The sequence below is a fragment of the Drosophila innubila genome (assembly GCF_004354385.1).
Source record: "Drosophila innubila isolate TH190305 chromosome 2R unlocalized genomic scaffold, UK_Dinn_1.0 1_C_2R, whole genome shotgun sequence".
Taxonomy (NCBI): Eukaryota; Metazoa; Arthropoda; class Insecta; order Diptera; family Drosophilidae; genus Drosophila; species Drosophila innubila.
In genome coordinates, this window is record NW_022995374.1 from 23,195,126 (window position 1) to 23,213,505 (window position 18,380).

An 18,380-nucleotide genomic window follows, 5' to 3' on the forward strand; every position below is an offset into this window, starting at 1 on the left:
CTTAAGTGCTGCATAACGTGGATTTTTGTATATCGATTCTATCTGTGAATATCGAAATTGTTGTATTGGGCCACTATCGAAGTAGAATCCTCGAAATCCCAACTTTATTGGTTTAAATGTAGTTCTAATAAGAGCACATTTTATTTATAATAATGGGCTATGATGAACGGAGTGATGGCAGCAGCTCTAGCGATGCACAGGACAGCTTTCAGCGCAACGTGTCCACAAAAATGGGATCTCAGCAGGTCACAATGCCGAAACATATTCCCTTTCCGGAGCATGCAACCACATCCGAATGGCTGAGCGAGCTCATAATGTGCGCCTTTACCATGGGTGCTGCCATTGTTCAATTTATAAATATTTACCGCACGAACTGGTGGCTACCACAGTTCCATACGCGGCACATGGTGGTAAGAAATGTAAATACATTGTTTGATCAAAAATAACATTTAATTGTTCGCAGAACATTGAGTTGATTGATCCGTATTTGAGGTACCTCATCCTAATACTGAATACGCGTCGCTTCCTCTACTGCATGCTGTTGGCCAAGTGGAAGAGCAGTGAGAGGCGCTTGCTGCGAATGGGCATCAAGTACGGATTCGGTGGCCTTGTTCAGGCTGCTCTCTGCTACTGTGCCATCAAGCTGTATCAACAACACACCTACATGTTGCTATTCTATCTGAGCTATCCGTAAGGAGCACTTGATTGCGCTGAAAGTAACTCTTATTACCTTACACTTTGATTTTTAGAGTTGTGGTTTACTTAATCATATTCGGATTTCAATTGGAGCCGTTCCTGCGCTCTAGATTCGAGCTGCCCGGCGTTTATATCAATGACATGCCCGTGCACAGCTGTACGAATAGTGCAACCCAAATTCGCGACGAGATTGAGACTCTGAGGCATGACTTTAACAAACGCTTCAAGCAGTTGATTTTTACGTGTATGTTGAATGCCTATTTGGTGCTAATACCTTGTCTCCTGGCGCTAAGCGTCCAGTACAATGTGATGCGTGCGGCGCAGCATTGCATTATCGTGTGCCTGGGTGCATTTAGTCTGTCAGCAGTGTTCCTGTATCCAGCCAAGTATAGCGACACGCTTCATCGAGCCACCTTGCACTTGGGCAGCTGGCAACGCATGGACCGTGATCCTCAGGCGGCGCCCTCACAGCTGATTGTTGCGGCCAATGCACAGACGTGGTCCAAGTATGCTGTGTACGGACATGCGATTGTGGTTAAACATAATGGAGCTCTCTATCGCAGCCATGGTCTGGTCACAGTCGCCACACCTGGAAACGCCAGTCATGCGCGCTTCTATGTAAGTCAAGTGAATGCCAATTACTTGTATTAGTTGCTCACATCTCTATTCTATTCACAGAAGTTGTTCCACAACCCCACTGTCATCTATTCAACATTGGCTACCCTGCAGGCAGCTGTGCTGCTGGTGGAGATTGCCTCGCTGAGCTCCGCCAGCATTGAATGGCATTTCGTGCTGTCCATTAGCTTTGTGGCCTTTACTAGCATGGTCGCCTTCTTTAAGCTGGTGCGGGATTATCTAATTACCAAGCATCTCTACAAGGCAGAGTGCGCTTCCATTTACAATTAAGTCAACTAAAAATATACGTGTATGCCTAGAATCATCTTCATGCCAAAAAGCTTTGTATCATATCAAAAACAAATACAATGTATTCACAACAGATTTTTTTAAATTAATTGTTCAGACTCAATAAAATGTACAATAATTTGACATAGTTAACAATAATTAGCCGCTGGTCGATATGCTTTTGCTCTTGTCACGGTAAACCCAAGAGCTGCCCTGTTTATGGTCGCGAACGTCAATGCCATGTCGATCCAACAGATCCCGTAGCAAATCAGACACGCGAAGCAGTTCCAAATTTTTGCGATCCCCTTTTACGGCTTCCTTGCGTAGATTGCCACGTATCTGAAGGATCTCGGCGACCAGTGCATCAATGACCACGCCAGTTGGCGTGCTTATTGGTTGCTCCTGCTCCTGGGTAGCTGTGGCGCCGAGATTCTTGATACCAAAGCAACGCATGGATGTGCTAATAAAATTGCCAGCCGCCAGCAACAGATGAAGACAGTGGGCAGGTTCTTGCTCTGCATCGGCTTGCTGGTCGTTAATGCAGCGACTGATGCTACTCATCTGGTCCAGCAATACGGAAACAGCTCTCGCCGTATCAAAGTCATCGCGTAGGCTGTTATCAAACTCGGTTATCATGTGCTTTAGCTGTGCCTGCAGAGCACCCTCGTCCAGAAACTTTAGTGGCTTCTGGAACTGCATGTAAGCATTGAGATCGGCATTAAAGTTTATAAACTTGCGCAATGTTTGACGTGCTGTCTGCATCAACTGATCACTATACTGCATGGAATTCCGATAGTTGGACAGCAGACAGGCCATGCGAAACTCATCGGCGCTGTAATGCTTTAGGAACTCCGACAGGGATAAGGTATTGCCCAGAGATTTGGACATTTTCTCCTTTTCGCCGGCTACATACAGCTGACCCATGTGCACCCAGTAGTTGACCCATTGATCGGTTTTATAGTGTGCACAGCATTGGGCTTCCTCATTTTCGTGGTGGGGAAAACGCAAGTCCAGGCCACCCGCATGGAAATCTAATTTACTGCCAAAGAACATGCCGGCTATGGCGCTACATTCAATATGCCATCCTGGTCGTCCGTCACCGCCCCAGGACGACCGCCAGCTTGGCTCGTCAACCTCTTTTTTGGCTTTCCAAAGCGCAAAGTCGGCTGCATTACGTTTATGCTTATGTTGTTCCTTCTGCTCCTCCATGGTAATTTTTTGCAGTTTGCCGTAGTTCGCACATGAAGAGACGTCAAAATATACGGACTTATCCTCGGTCACGTAGGCTTTCTGGTCAACCAACAGTTTCTCAATGAATCGTTGGATAGATGGAATGTTGGAAGATACATGAGCACGCAAATTGGGAGACTTCACATTCAACAGCTTCATGTCCTGTTTGAATTCCTCGTCAAAGTCGCGCGTCATTTCCAACCAGTTGCGTCCGGTTTCCCGACTACGCTTTATGATTTTGTCATCCACATCGGTGATGTTCATGGCTGTTACTACATTGAGCTTAAAGTAATCCCGCAAAATTCGCTGTATAATGTCCACCTTGACATACGTGCTGGCGTGTCCCAAATGCGTAGAGTCGTAAACTGTCGGGCCACAAGTGTACCAGGTAACCATCTGAGGATTGGTTAACACCAGCGGCACTTTGCCACGCAGGCTATTATTGTATATGTTTATGCCTGTCAGCTGGCCACAGGGCCTTTGCCAGCTTAAACTGCCGCTGGCGGCTTCCTGAACGTGCTCGGTATTTGAACTCAGCTGTCGACGACATAATCGCAAGTTTCGCATATGCAGCTGTAGGCATTCATCCAGGCGGAAACTAATAACAGAGAACAGACCTTCAGCGACTTGAAAAAGCTTTAATCCATAAAATACTACTCACATTCTCAACATAATTTTTAAACTTGACAATTTGCAATATAAGAAACCTCCTGTTTTCGAAATGGTTTGTTTAAATATGGTAACAGCTGACTGACGATTTGCGATTAATATACAGCGGCCGTATCGAAATAACCAGAGCGCTTATCGATATTATTTTATAAGCCGGCGGTTGATTTACTACAGCCCTCAAAATTTAAAAGTTAAATCGTATTAATAAAATGTATTGTATGGAATTCGGCAATATATTAAAAGGTTACTATATATGATTGTATTTGTTGAATGTTCATTACTGTTATTGGCAATATTTTGTTAATATTGGTTAATAAACATTATATATGTGTACTCGAACCACAAGTGAAGTTGTAATGGCTATTTAAATACGTTAAGCTCTTGAGCTCACAGGAATAAAAATTGCAGAGGCTTCTAGCAATCTTGCACGTATATTAATCTGGAATTATCGTAACATTTCTTAAACAAAATATTAAATCATAAAAAATTTAATGTTTGAATCAGAAAAAAATATTATTTAGTTCACATTGTCATGAACATATTAAATGAAAAATCAACTGTGATTTTTGTGGTACAATTCCGTACGCTTAATCAATACAGTTAACCACTCTTTAAATAGCAAAAATCAAACGCACCACGTGCTTGGTCCACGGTTTGCCAAACACACGATGCGTAAGCAAAAAGAACTAACATTGGGGTCAAGGATATTAGGAACAAAGGTGATGGGAAATTCGGTTGGCAGCCAAAAGCAAATAGAAAAAAATGAAGAAAAATAGCAAAGTATTTTGGTAACTAAATTAAATGTGAGTTAGCCATTTGCTGTGACCGGCTATGAAAAAGAGGTTAAGTTAAATAGCAAACAAATTAAAAGAGAGTTATAAGGCGACACATTTTCCTCAATTCATTTCAACCTGGAATTCCCATTGTGCAATCATTCTTTAAACGGTAATTACAATTTCACAGATTTTCCACATGGGCTTGGTCTTTTGTGCACTTTATGAGCAATTGATATTAATTTACTGCCCATTGCTTACGAGTATGTCGGTCAACCCGGTCAACCCCATGAGCACATCGCGTGAAAATATTTGTTCGCCCAAAAATTAGAAATTAGCATGAACAGCTATCAGCTTGTTGCTACTAGTAGCATGCCCCACCTTGTGGCAAGGTGCAGTTTAAAATAATAGAAATTAGATTGAAAGCTTGGTCAAGCCAAATTGGCTCTGGGCTGGTTACCAATGATTAAGGTCAGCACAACGATTGCCATACATGTGTGAGTGGAAGCCCAGCCCAAAAAAGTCATCAGCAATTGTGCAAGTCAAAAATTTTTTTTATTTAATTGCAGCAATAGCGACTAATTATTGATGTACGTCCATCTTAAGAAAAAAAAAATGAGAGAATCGCCACGACAATTGAATTAAATACCTCAAAACAAAAAACAAATTCAGATCTACGACCATAGAATGTCAGTCTAACTGAAAGTAACAACAAAAACAACAACAACAATAGCCCAGTGGCAAGTTTTCATGTCCAAGGCGTATTTATGTCAACCGGAAGTAGGTTTACTGACCCACGTATACGTTTCAACGGCGGCCTAGCCGACTTACCCAAGCACCCGACACCGTCTTCGACTTCGACACTGACTCCGACTCCTTTGGCTACTTCGGGCTGCCTAATAACGTTGGACGCGACGGCTTGGACACCAAAAACCGCTAGCTTAGCTGCCCTTAGCCAGGACGTCGCGACGTCCAATGTATAAGAAGGCATTTTCCTTTAGCGGTTTAGTTTTCCTAAGAACGGCGAGTGCAACGGATCGATGCAAAAAGCGCGTTGTGCTGCCTCTCGACTCGATTTAAATAAATGTATGTATGTACCAATGTACATATATGTACTGTACATACAAACATGGCAATTTTAGAAATGAACATTCCAAATCCAAGTGTTAATTAAGGTGTAAGATTAACGAAACATATAATTAAAACCAAAGTGTGTGACACACATGTGTGTTATGCATGTAGAGACCACAGCAAATACACCAGCGGAACATATTTTGAATTGCCGTTAGATTCAGGAATAACATTTTAATATATAAATTTCTACATGCTACAATTAACAAAATTTAGGCGTAATCAATGCTTTAAGAAAAAAAAACCAATATTGAAAACGTTAATTTGAATTTTCAACCTGAATGGAAAGTTGCTATCACGACACTAGCCAAGGATTTTCCCAGTGCCTTGCGAAAAGCGTTGTATGACTGTGTGTTGCACATTAATAGACGTTCTTCTTGTTGTTGTTGGTGCTGTAGCTGTTGTTGCTGTTGGGTCTAGCATTTGCTAGTGTTTTCATGTTGCAACAGTGCCCCGTAGCATGGCAAGTCGTTGGTCATTCAAGTGCTGGTTGTTGACTTGTCGGCGCTGCACAAGGCAACCTGAAAATTGTTGCTATATTGACCCCCTATTCCAAAGCCAAGGAGAAGGTAGTCCACATTGTTAAGTGCGCGTGAGTGTAAAGTCCTCAGTCTAAGCACACATATGCACCACATACCTATTCATGTGCCGCTGCATTTATTAGGATATATACAAACATTTTACATAATTTTAAAGCCTCAACTCAAGCCTTATACTTTAAAAGTTTCCTAGTACACAGATATCACATGAACGCATATCTCCTTCAAGTTGGCCTACATATAAACACACAGACATAAATACTAACATGTTTGCTTGTATGAATGTATATATGCACAATTAACGGCAAATCGCGTGCCACAGTCATGCCAACAGGTGCCACGCGGCGTGGCATGAAAACAAGTGGACAAACCGCACGCTATTCAAGCGAAACTTGCAGTCGGCACTTTGCGGCGAAAATAAATGACGAATTTGCGGCGAATTCAAGTCTGGTTATGTTGACTTTATCTAAGCATACTTTCGAGTATTTGAAGCGGTTGGGGAATAAGTTAATAACGATTTATAAGTTTACAAGTCGAATAACAACGTAATTATTATTATTTTTATAATTTGTTTTGAATTTTATTTATTTTTATACCCCTTACTTAAAAAATATGTAAAAGGTTATATTGTGTTCGTTGGAATGTACGTAACAGGGAGAAGGACCGACCCCATCTCCGACCCTGTCCGTCTGTCCGTCCGTGTGAGCGCCTAGATCTCAGAGACTATAAGAGATAGAATAACCAAATTCGGCATACAGATTTCTATAGACCCCACGCAGATCAAGTTTGTTTGAAATATTTGAATAATACAGTTTTTATAGTAATTATCTATTAATATTATCTATAATCCTACTTAACCGCAGCAAGATCGGATAATTAGAACGGGAGTAATAGCTAACCAGAGTAATTAATAAAGTTATTATTTCAATACAATCACGTAACAGTGTGCAGTAGTTTTTATTAGGTAGTAATTTCTTTAAAATACTTTTATATATATTAAAATAAGTAACGGGTATTCTATAGTCGGGATCTCGACTATAGCCTTTCCCACTTGTTTGTCATGTTGTTGGGAAAGAAAAATTTGTTTGGTTAACATCTAACGGTCAAAAATTTTATATTGAAGCCTTAAGCTAGGTAAACAAAAACGAAAACAATTAAAAATGTCACCAAAATCCACCTTATTTATTGAGAAATATTTTTGGAATAGATATTTCATGCTGAAAGTTGTCAATATATCCGTGGAAGCAAACCGTGATAATAAATATGTTCGTCAATTGAATCTAATTGTGATAAGTTGAGTTGCAGTCTTTGAACTCGCACTTACGATGGAATTAAGACTATTTAAAATACAACTAAAAATGCATTTAATGCTTAAGTTCATCATAAAATTGGTATGCTGCGTACATAATTTAAATACTTTCATTTTGCAGCACGAAAACGTCTTCACCAATTAATAAGATATGAAATGTGATTTACAATTGTTGTTTATACAGTTACATTTATAGCAAAGCATTTGAATGGTAATATTCAGTGGAACATTAAGTGCAACCGAATGCAGCAAATAGCCACATGCAACACAAATCATACTCATAATCTTGACACGCACAAGTTATGCTCTCGTTAGCGAACATCATCAAGTTATGCTCTCGTTAGCGAACATCATCATAGAAATATGTTTAAGTTGTGCTCTCGACATGTTAATACCCTGTTTGGGGGCAATTCATTCGAATTCAATGAAAATAATTGAAATGGCGAACTCGATTCAGCTAAGATACCGTGCTTTTCTGTGGTACAGGGTATAAACATTCGCTGAACTGTTAACTGCGGCTTCCACTTACATTGAGCTGTCTGGTGCTTTATCAGCTCAACACTTGCCGCTGCCACAGAGAAATACACTATTATATTAGACTATACTAGGTATTAGAAAATACAATAGAAATAATAGTAAATAATAATTACTATTTTTTTTTGTTTTTCGCAACTTTTGGCTTCGTATTCGTACTTGTATTCGTACATTGGCAATGAAAATAGCTCTTGTTTTCCGTTGCACTTGCCCCGGCTCTTCGTTGGGTCTGTCTTCAGTCTTCAGTCGGTCCGTGAAGCTTCGCGTGTTTGGTGCACTGACATTGCATTGGCCAGAAGGTCTATCTGACAGTCTATGGCTCTAAAATTGGATATGTACGAGTAAGTGTAGTAAATATTTGTATTTGTTTTTTTTTTTTTTTCGCATAAAGCGTATTTCACGTCCTTTCACACTTACTAACTTTATTGCCATCCGAAGGACTCAATTTTACTAGACTTAAGTATAAAGTATTTTAAACTATTTGAATGTTTTAACTATTCTCGTATATAGTATAATATCGTGTTTTTTGTTTCTTGCAGATACAATAAAACTATGGCAAACTTTCGAAGCTCACATTGAAACCACAACGAACAAGTGCTTCCCTTTCAAGCAGTTCTCATTGAGATTTGTAGCCTCAGAAGGAGAGAGAAGAGCACCAATGAAAAATAAAAATCATGCAGCAGACATTGTCATATTCATCATCGCCTTCACCAACACTCATATCGACGATAGCCCATCCCATAAGGTCGCCATCCAACCGACCACGTTCGACGGACACCGCCACATCAAAGCCAGCAATAATATCGGTCGACTATAGCTACGATCCCAATAGCATCATGTCCCCATCTGCCCACAGCAATGACAATTATAGTCGTGACCATCGCAGTTCCGAGGGGATTCCCTCCGAAGTGTTGTACTTGGAGAAGGCAAGCACAAGTAATCAACCGTACAGTAGTCTATTTGGCGATCCCGTACCCCCACCGCAGCCAGAGGATTATTTTGGCACTGCAGCCTTTGAGACACTACGTGCTGGATCTGTGGATATGCCCAGCTCGGAGGAGGACACACTTATCGCAGCGGTTGCTCTCAATACGCTGATGGGCAACGATGGTCGTCACAGGCTCTTCTCCAACGTGCCCTACACTAACATCAGCACCTGCAGAGGTCAGACTCAGACCCCAACCTCGTCGTCGACTCTACTGCCCATACCGAGACTGCAACCGCCCGATATACAAATCCTGCCCAATTCGAGCGGAGGCTCAAGCTCAGAGCAGTTGGATTCGCCCAATTTTATGCTGCTTACACCTCAGGACATAGTGAATAAGCCCGATGTCTATGAGCTTGATTTCGAGCAGGCGGAACAAGCCTTGGGCTCTACATTTGTATCCAGCACGAGCGAACTTGAACCCCAAAGTCGGATTAGGTGAGTGACTGAATCTAGAATAAGAGTGTAGTGTAAACAATCATCAACTATTTCAGGCCAATATCTGGATCGTATTCGAGCACTGGCTTGGATTGGTATCGTCCCGCAACTCAGCATTTCGCCGAATTTAGTCGCATTCCCAAGCTGCGACCAAGCTCAAAAATGGTCATGTCCATGAAGCATGAAGAGATGCCACTTTCACCGCTTGCCACCATGTTGCAAGACTCGAATGGTTCGAGTAGCGGAGGCGAGGAACAATTACCGACTGCCGAGCAACTGCAAACTCCCTTGAGGTCACCGGTGCCAAGCAGAAACGACACGATACCGACTCCAACCATGGACATGAATATCATACTCTCGCCAAAGCAATATCTGCAGCAACAAAAAAGGGAGATAATGCGTCGGGAGAGCTATAACACATCTTATGGTCCAGATACACCCAGAACACCGAGTGTTAGTCACAGTCTAGTCCCTGAGTCCGGCAATGAGACAATGACCACGACGCCACCAGAGGATGGAGTTAGATTGCAGGCCATTGGAGGTGAAATGTCACCGGTTGTGATCAAGGATTCCGTCTCCACGGGCGGAGATTATCGGTAAGACCATAGACAATAGTAATTCCAGTGAAATCTAATCACTTTCACTTTCATTAACAGTGTCGGAGAAACTCGGCTGCACAAGAAGTCATCCTTCACCATACTCTCAGTACGGTCTCCGAAGTCATCGCTAACTCACAGTCCCGTTGCTACTCCCACAGCCCAGAGACGGCGAATTGCCGCTGCAAGACACGCTTCCATACAGTCAACCACTACCTCGTCTAACGCAGTCCCGCCCCCGGTTAGGCCGCGTCGCAAGTCAATGACTGGATCCCGACTACCGCAACTGCCCCAAGTTCCAGCAACAGCCCCGCTTCCCAGTCACCTGGCCACCGATGACTCGCCACGTCCCTCGGTGCAATTCAACATGAGTGGTCGTTATAGTCCTAGCAAAATGGCAAAGCCAACAAAGGGCATACTCCAGCAGAGGGATTCGCTGACCTCCTCGGTGGATACGTACACGCCTCGGGTGCTGCGTCGTGGATCCATTAATATGAATGCATTCCCTGGACTGCCAGAGCCTTTTGGTCAGAGGATTAAGAGTATGGAAACGTTGCCGTTAATAAAGGATCCCTACCGTAGCGCCATACCCCGATTCCATCGATCGGACATGGAATTAGACAGGGAAACCGCAATTATACCACCGGGCTCACTGCCGCGTCCTTTAAGGCCAAACCCGAATCCTACGCGTAAACAGCGTGGACTGCTTAAAGTCGTTAACAGGCAAGAGGACTTTTCCCGTCACCCGCCCCGTTCAAATTGGTTGAGCCTGGATGACTTGGTGCTCGGTACGCGTCTAACGAAGTCCAGTCTTGAGCCAATGCGTATTCAGACCCGTCGACGTTCAAGCTCCACGTCTCCAGAGCGTCGAAGTTCCACGCAAACAGCCTCCGATAGACGCAGTTCCAATCTGAGCAGCATAACCACCTCCGACTTCAGTTTCCGCCGACCTTCACTCTCAACACTGCCATCGATCACCCAACGTCGTCAATCGATTTATCTTCCAGGGGTAAGGACTTCAACTACGCCCAGACGTCAGCCCCTTGCTAGCAAGAATCTTAAGCAGCACAGCAAGCGTGCGAAGATTGCCAAACCGAGCACTTTATCACCGATAATTGGTACTCCAAACAAGGATACACCGCAGAGTCCTCTGCATGGAGCCGCTTACGAAGCCGCCCACATGGACTCACCATCAGAGCTCTCCGTTCGTCGAGATTCCACATCCCGCATACCAATTCGAAGCCGTCAAGGTTCCCAGCTCAGCTCTCGATCCACTTCGCCACTTAAGGACTTAAACACCTTGTCCCTTCTATCGGGACGAAACTCGCAGGCGAGCAACAGTCGTTCTCCATCGCAGGCAACCATTCGCAGTAGCTTTGATACCCAAGGCATTGGGGCTATGGACTTCAGATTAACGCCTACACGGTTCAATGCTAGCCGTCCAGTTTCCCGAGGTCCTCCCTCTCGACCAAACTCCCGCATGGCGCAAGCTAGTGAATTGGCAGTCAACTCTCGAGGAAACTCCAGAGCGAATTCCCGTGTAAACTCCCAGGCGAATTCTCAGGCAAATTCCCGAGCTAACTCTCGATTGAGCGTACGTTCCTCCTTGCGATCGACAAGCATTTCACCAGCTGCCATGTCTCGCAATAGTCGCCGAGCTGATACCACCCCCAACCGTAAGAAATCCATTTCGATAAGTCCTAAAGGAATGCTCGGACGTAAGATGTCATTGAGTCCTGTGGCCAGACAAGGGAAGCAATCACCGAAGCGTGATTATAAAGATGCGACATTAGCTAGTCAACGTCGCAACTCTCGCTCCCGCATACCAACAAGTATCACTCATAGTATTAGGAGTAAATCCAGTTCTCCGTCCAAGAAACCAGATAACCGGAAAACATCTGGCAAGTCAAGATCGCCGCAATCTCCGAAGGGTAAAAAGGGGACAACAGTTTCGGCCAAGTCAACCACAAAAGAAAAGTCAAATAAAGCTGAAAGTGCCAAAAAGAAGATCTCGTTAGTGAGCAAACTATATACGGATGTAAAGCGAGCAGGGACTAAGACGACTTCAACAGTCACTGCGAAAAAGCAACCAACAACTCAACCCAAAACCTCTCAACTTCAAAAACCGAAACAGGAAAAAAAACCAGGACAAAACAATGGCAAACCGGTCAAATCGGTAACCAAAACTAACGGAGCAAATGGATCTAGCGGATTACCGACACGCATAGGATCCCAGCAGAATACAAAGAAGGCAAACACTGAGAGCCCTGAAGCTATGGCAAAGCACAAGGGATCTCCGGAAAAGGTTGCGAACGCCAAGGAAGCCAAGGATGCCAAGGGTGCCAAGGATGCCAAGGACTCCTCGGCCGACAGTACAAAGCCCCTAGCTGTGCATGTGGGCAACGCGGTGTTGCAAGCCGCAGAGGCACTTCCCGCTGTCCGCAACGAGGTCAACGCATCCGCAACAGGCGGCATGAAGCGTCAGGGCTCTAATATGTCAAATTTGGTTCGAATGAGCTCCCGACTCAGTTTGATAAGCAATAAGAAACGTGGCGACTCTGCCCAGACTCGCAAGGTGGCATCCGTTCCTGAGGGGACCCAAGAAACTGAGGGTAGGTTCCATTGAATGTTTTTTGTTTCATGTCATTACACCCGTTACTTAAAAAGTAAGTAAAAGGGTATATTGTGTTCGTTGGAATGTATGTAACAGTGAGAAGGAGGCATCTCCAAACCTCATAAATGATCAGCATCAACAGCCAAGTCTATATAGCCATGTCCGTCTGTCCGACTGTCTGTCTGTCCGTCTGTGTGAACGCCTAGACCTCAGAAACTATAAGAGATAGAGATACCAAGCTTTCACACACAGACTCCAAAGGCGTTTTCCGACCCCGCAAATCGCGAAAAGACAATACAGTTTTTATGGTAATTAACGTTATCTAATATTATTATTTATTATCCCACTGAATCGCATCAAGATCAGACAAGTATATATTGAAATAAGTAACGGGTATCCTATGGTCGGAGTCTCGACTATAGCCTTTCCCACTTGTTTTCATTTGTTATACCCTTGCAGAGGGCTCTAGCTGAGTCCATATGTTCGTCTATCCCTCTGTCCGACTGCTTGTTATTCGCAATCATCTTGATAATGTTGCAAAGGGGCAGATCAGTCCGTCATATAATAAAACTGTCATAAGAAAGAGAATTGAACATCAGCCTTTAATATGAAAAACTTGCTTGTTTTTTCAGATATCTCAACAAATCTAACATATTTTATGTTTGGTATTGACTTATACGAATCTCTCATAGGAACGATCAGTCGAAAACTATATTAAGGGCTCTGCAAGGGTCTCACATATTCGGCCTTTATTCATGTTTCATTTAATTTTCACCTGCAGTGCCAAAAGGTCAAGCTGCGCAACCTGGCTTAACTGGGCAACAATTGACCTCCAGTAATGATGCAACAAGTTCGGGAAATTTACAGAAGTCCTTGGAGAGCGAGACACACAAAACGATTAACGAAAACTTAACCGACCTCAAAACCCATGACAACGAAACGGGATTCGCCACCGCAAGTGGCAACTCACCCACCGCCAGTAGCATGACAGCGGTGGCCAAGGCTCACGACTCCACATCGCGCCTGGACACAGCCGATGGCAGCAATGCCCAACGCAACTCTGCGGAGATACAAAAATCCCCATTGCCACCAACGCTACCCATTGAGGCATCGATATCCGTGCTGAATGCAACTGACACGAACACGGCTGGTGAACAGGTTAATGGACATGCTGTGTCTGTGGAGCCAGAGATTGACAATGAAAGAGCCAATGCCAAAGAGGATCAGGCTGTTGACTTTGAGCATGCAACACCCACAGCAGGCAGTCGAGATGATTTCCAAGTGGATGACAAGCGACTCTCACCCGATGGACAGGGTGGCTCCACAGCAGGAAGTGGCGGCATTGCAAAGTAAGAAACATATGTTTTTATACCCTGTATCCATTAAAAATTGTCAAAAAAAAAGGGTAAAGTTTGTTTGTCAGAGTATATGTAACAGGCTGAAGGAGGCGTGGCAGACCCCCCAAAGAATATATACTTGATCAGGATCAACAGTCGAGTCTATTGAGCCATGTCCGTCTGTCTGTCCGTCTGTCCGTCCGTCTGTTTGAACGCGTCGATCTCAGAAACCGTTAGAGCTAGAGACTTCAAACTTGGTATGTAGGCCCCTCGATACCGTTCGCAGATCAAGTTTGTTTTTTTTTTTGGATCGGCCCTCCATATCATATAGCTGCCATAGGAACCATAGGTCGAAAATGAAGTTTTAGTGTGAAAAAGTTTTTTGTTTTTTGAGATATCTTAACCAAACTGACAGAATATACATTTAGGCTGGTATTATACAACCTGACTAGATTTCAAATCGGTTGAATATATCTTATAGCTGTCATAGGAACAATCGGTCGAAAATCATCTTTGAGTGCAGAGTACCTGGGCACAAGGTATCCTACTGTCCAGTGTGCTCGACTGTAGTTGCACTTCACCGCGAGCGAAGCGAGAAGAAGGCGGAGCCCCCTTGTTTAAATTTATTTTTAAAACATTAAACGTCTATTTGATGAAATTTACTAAGTAAAGCTTCTTATGGGTGCTTTTCGGAAAGTATGCCCTTGGGTGTTCTGTTACATAATACTTATACATACTTATTTCCCTGAGGTGTAAGGACACTTTTGGGCAGCAAATTTATTTTGCCTCTAGTAATCTATCAATCTAAGAATTTTTTTTTGTACATTTTTTTTAACTTTTGAAGAGTTTTTATTTTACAACTGATATGGTCCCTGGCAAATTTTGATACCCACTATTTCTATGACCTCTCACTTTCTTTCTATAAGAAATACTTTGAAGGATTTGTTCTAGGAATGTGATACTTTGCAATAATCAAAAACAATGTAATCGGATAATATTGAATGCCTACTAACTTTTTGCCAAGTCCCTATAGTCTCCAAAAAAAAACAATTGCCAAAGGCATATACGGAGTACGTACACCCCTTGGCCAGTAAATTTACATACCCGGAAAGGCCCCAACAACAGAAACAACCGCACCAACTTGATACGTACAACTTTAGACCGACACATATAAAACTACTTACATACAATATGTATAAAGTTGTATATAAAAGTAAATGTATATATATATATGTATATGTGATGCCTTGTGGGCCGCCAAGCCACTCATAAATGCGTCAATAAATTTACGAACCACCTTGTGGTGGTATGTGGTTGGGAGTACGAAACGCCTTTAAGGATATCCGCTCACTGGCTTGTCGTCCTCAACGTTGTCGTGAGTGTAAGCCCGGCGTCCTTCAATGGAAGCACATACAAATACATATGCATATACGTGTACGAGCTGAAGAAAATGGGTGACCGACCAACCAACTTAGTTGAGGTGTGCACACACACACACACACACACAACCAACTACTTCTTTTGTGGCATGTCCAAAGTTTCATGCCGCAATAACAAATCAGTTTCAGTTTCTGCCGGACAATCGCGCAAAGCGCAGCACAACAAAAATTACTCTGAAAAACCAAAAAAGATTTAAAGAATTCATATTTATTATAATATTAGTTGAATTTTATGACTCTACAGATTTGACTATAATTAGGAAAAAGTGTTGAATATGTTGCCGAAAAAGAAAAAGAACTCGGTCATCTTTAACATTGATCTACCACAAAATTCACTGATTGATGCGGATAAATATCTATTTAGGTAATCATAGTAAACCTACGAGTAATTAGGTATTATCAAGATTTTCCGTACTGTTTATGGAATGAAATTAAAGTCGAATTTCGAAGTTAGTTTCAATAAGTAGTCGACCTTTAAAGTAAGTTTGCTCGTTGGCTCGTGCGGTACTTAAGCAGAAACAGAAGTCAAACCACATTTATTAGAGTGTTGAGTTTTCCTTTTGGCACGTGGTCGAGCGGAAAATTGTGTAAGTGAGGAAACAAGAGGAGGAATTTGTGTGTGTGTGTGTGTGTGTGCGTTTAATCAACATACTTAGTTATGATGTTGGCCAGTTTGTTAACGCAATAGCCAACCTTGAACTTAAAGTGGGATTAATAACCCTAAAAATGCTTTGCTTGAAATATCGGAGCCAACTAATGACCTATAGCTATGGCCATAGCTTGAATTATGTGATGGATTTGCATGTGTGCTCACGTGCACTTCATCTTTATCGTATCGAATGCAAAAGTCATTAAATATGCTAATTGTTATAATAGCAATGCACCGTAGCAGAACACGAAATCGATTTGCATAATAAAAGTCGCAGGACACCCAACTTTCATACGTTCCTTCGTCCCTACGTCCCTACATGACCTATGCAAATGTTATCCATGAAATCGCAAGGTCTTTGAATATTACCAACAGTGTAATTATACTTGAATGAAATATTGTATGTAACTATATCATGCTCGTTAGCAGTATCTGATAGGTACTTTGCATAGCAACTTTACTTAATCCATTTCCATTGTCTAGCAGAAGCAGCAGCCAGGAGTTCCTCAAGGATGATGTGGGCAAAGGTGGCATCTGCCGTTGTTGCACCACCTTATGCGTGCGCTTTCGTCGCTCTAACTGCATGCGTTGTTGTGGTCGACGTCAGGATCGTCTACATGGCTCCGTTGAGGAGCAGCCTGTTCTATCAAGCACCAGAAGCAGTGCCACTAGCACCACCCAAATGGAGGTAATTGATGAGACCAAGTCCAAGGCCAAGAAAAAGTCACGTTGTTGGCCAATGTCAACTTGCTGCAAGAGCTGCCGGAAGAAACCCGTAACTGGAGAATCCAAAGATACAGAGACCAAAGTGGAACCAATGCATCAATCCGCAACAATGCAACGACCAAAACAACAGAGCAAATGCGGACTTTGCCTCAGAAAGATTTTCTGTTGCCGTTCCGTAAATAAAGTCGATCCCAAAACTGGCGATGAAACAGAGCTAAGCAAATGTTGCTTCTGTATACCCTGTAGACGCAAACGAAGCGCTGTAAGCAGCACAGAACCCAAGGTAGCATGGCGGGATCGGGATCCAGAACTTGGTATTGATGCATCAGATGCGGCAATCCTAGAAGGATCCTCGGTTGCACCGTCCACAGCGGCACCAACAGAAGACAAGGCCAAAGTGTAAGTGATTAAGAGATGCATATAGATACTTTCGCAACATATTTCAATTAAACTATTTTAGGAGTTGCTGTCGACGATTCTGGCTCATGTTTCTCTGCTGTCGCAAAAAACCACGTCGTGGCTCAGATGCAAGGCGACAGAGTATTAAAGCACCACCAGCCAGCGAGGTGAGATCAAGCAAGTCAACAGTCAATACATTAGATAAGATGACATTCATGTATTCTCTTTTAGGAATCACGTCGCAAGTTGCATGTTGATCTTGTGGAATACACTTCAAAAATGAAGGGGGCCATTCCTGTGCTACCACTCTACTTGGCGTGGTTTTGCGCCTTTTGCAATGTCATCTTTCCAGGCTTAGGTGGGTTTCTATACCAGCTTATTTATTAGCCAGTTTTATTTATTATTTATGCAGAGACTAAAATTTAGATGTTTTATTAAAAATTGATTTGTTTAATGGTGTTGGCAAAGAGATATTTTCATATTTTTTTATTTTTAAACTTTAAATACCTTTTTTTTGTTTTTTTATTTTTGTAATATTATTGTAAATCCATTACGTTGAATTACTGAACAAGAAAAATCAAATGCTTAATTTTGTTTTGCACTAAAACATTTAATTTACTAACTGCCTTTATGTTAAGTACTCGATCTAAATGTTGTTAAATTATCTATTTATTAGGCACTCTACTGTCTGGACTATTCTGCTTGTGTGTTGGCATTCCGAGGTTCTCGCAATACGACAGCGCTCGGGCTCGGATTGGATCTTTCATCATTAATATCATTGTAGCTGTGGCACAATTTTTTTGTGTTCTCTTCTGCTTTGTGGGTTGGGGCTGGTCAATCTGGTGGGGTACCATAATGCTTAAATGTGCAAGTAAGTTCAATTTATTAAATATATTTAATGACCGCTTGATTAACATATTTAACTTCTGTTATTCAGAGAAACTAAGTAAAATTAAAAAGGTGGAACGTCTTGAATTAGAAGAGGAACAGCGTCAAGCTGAATTGGCGGCCGCTGCAGGAGCGCATCGTGGTGAAGCCGAGACGGCCAAAACCTAATGGATTAGAATGACAGCAATGTATCTATATTGGTACAACGAAATTAGCTTCCACTTAAATATATACACTTCCAAATTTACTTCCTTGGCAATGTGAGATGGAACAAAATAAAGTTCCAACTTCCTAAAATGTGACGTAATGCAAGGAGATTCCATAAATAAATATTAACTTCCACGTGTACATACATACATCAGTATAAGTATTTATATGAACTTTTGCGAATAGGTGACCTTAACCATAGTCCTTTAAAAGTCAAAGTATGTTAAAATAATTTTATTTATTAATAAATAGACATATCGAAAACTGCACTCACATGGGTTTTGCTGCAACAGAATTATTTATTTTTGAATTTTGCCT

General features: G+C 42.4%; 3 protein-coding genes across 3 annotated transcripts; 2 read left to right on the forward strand and 1 right to left on the reverse strand.

Annotated features, from left to right (window-relative positions):
* The first annotated feature begins 54 nt into the window (after window positions 1-54).
* Window positions 55-1,695, forward strand: LOC117784534 (transmembrane protein 39A). Its single transcript, XM_034622289.1, has 4 exons — window positions 55-410; window positions 464-690; window positions 750-1,314; window positions 1,375-1,695. The coding sequence occupies exons 1-4, from the start codon at window positions 153-155 to the stop codon at window positions 1,600-1,602; spliced, it is 1,278 nt and encodes a 425-aa protein (XP_034478180.1). The 5' UTR covers window positions 55-152; the 3' UTR covers window positions 1,603-1,695.
* On the reverse strand, window positions 1,665-3,633 carry LOC117784533 (probable cysteine--tRNA ligase, mitochondrial). Its single transcript, XM_034622288.1, has 2 exons — window positions 3,491-3,633; window positions 1,665-3,427 (listed from the first exon to the last, which is right to left on the reverse strand). Exons 1-2 carry the CDS (start codon window positions 3,499-3,501, stop codon window positions 1,759-1,761), a joined length of 1,680 nt encoding a protein of 559 aa, XP_034478179.1. The 5' UTR covers window positions 3,502-3,633; the 3' UTR covers window positions 1,665-1,758.
* Window positions 3,634-8,458: 4,825 nt separating this feature from the next.
* On the forward strand, window positions 8,459-18,064 carry LOC117783788 (protein stum). The gene is given in 9 exon segments (XM_034621333.1): window positions 8,459-9,263; window positions 9,266-9,803; window positions 9,864-12,415; window positions 13,199-13,766; window positions 16,329-16,967; window positions 17,029-17,134; window positions 17,199-17,325; window positions 17,644-17,838; window positions 17,905-18,064. Coding segments are annotated over 9 exon segments (5,649 nt in total). The 3' UTR covers window positions 18,024-18,064.
* The last annotated feature ends 316 nt before the right edge of the window (window positions 18,065-18,380 follow it).

What these genes read in the sequence shown, in the direction of transcription:
- LOC117784534 (XM_034622289.1), top strand. Translation starts at nt 153, where the DNA reads ATGGGCTATGATGAACGGAGTGATGGCAGCAGCTCTAGCGATGCACAG. An exon ending in TCCATACGCGGCACATGGTG is followed by an intron (nt 411 to 463) that starts GTAAGAAATGTA and finishes AATTGTTCGCAG; the next exon opens with AACATTGAGTTGATTGATCC. An exon ending in CCAGTCATGCGCGCTTCTAT is followed by an intron (nt 1,315 to 1,374) that starts GTAAGTCAAGTG and finishes TTCTATTCACAG; the next exon opens with AAGTTGTTCCACAACCCCAC.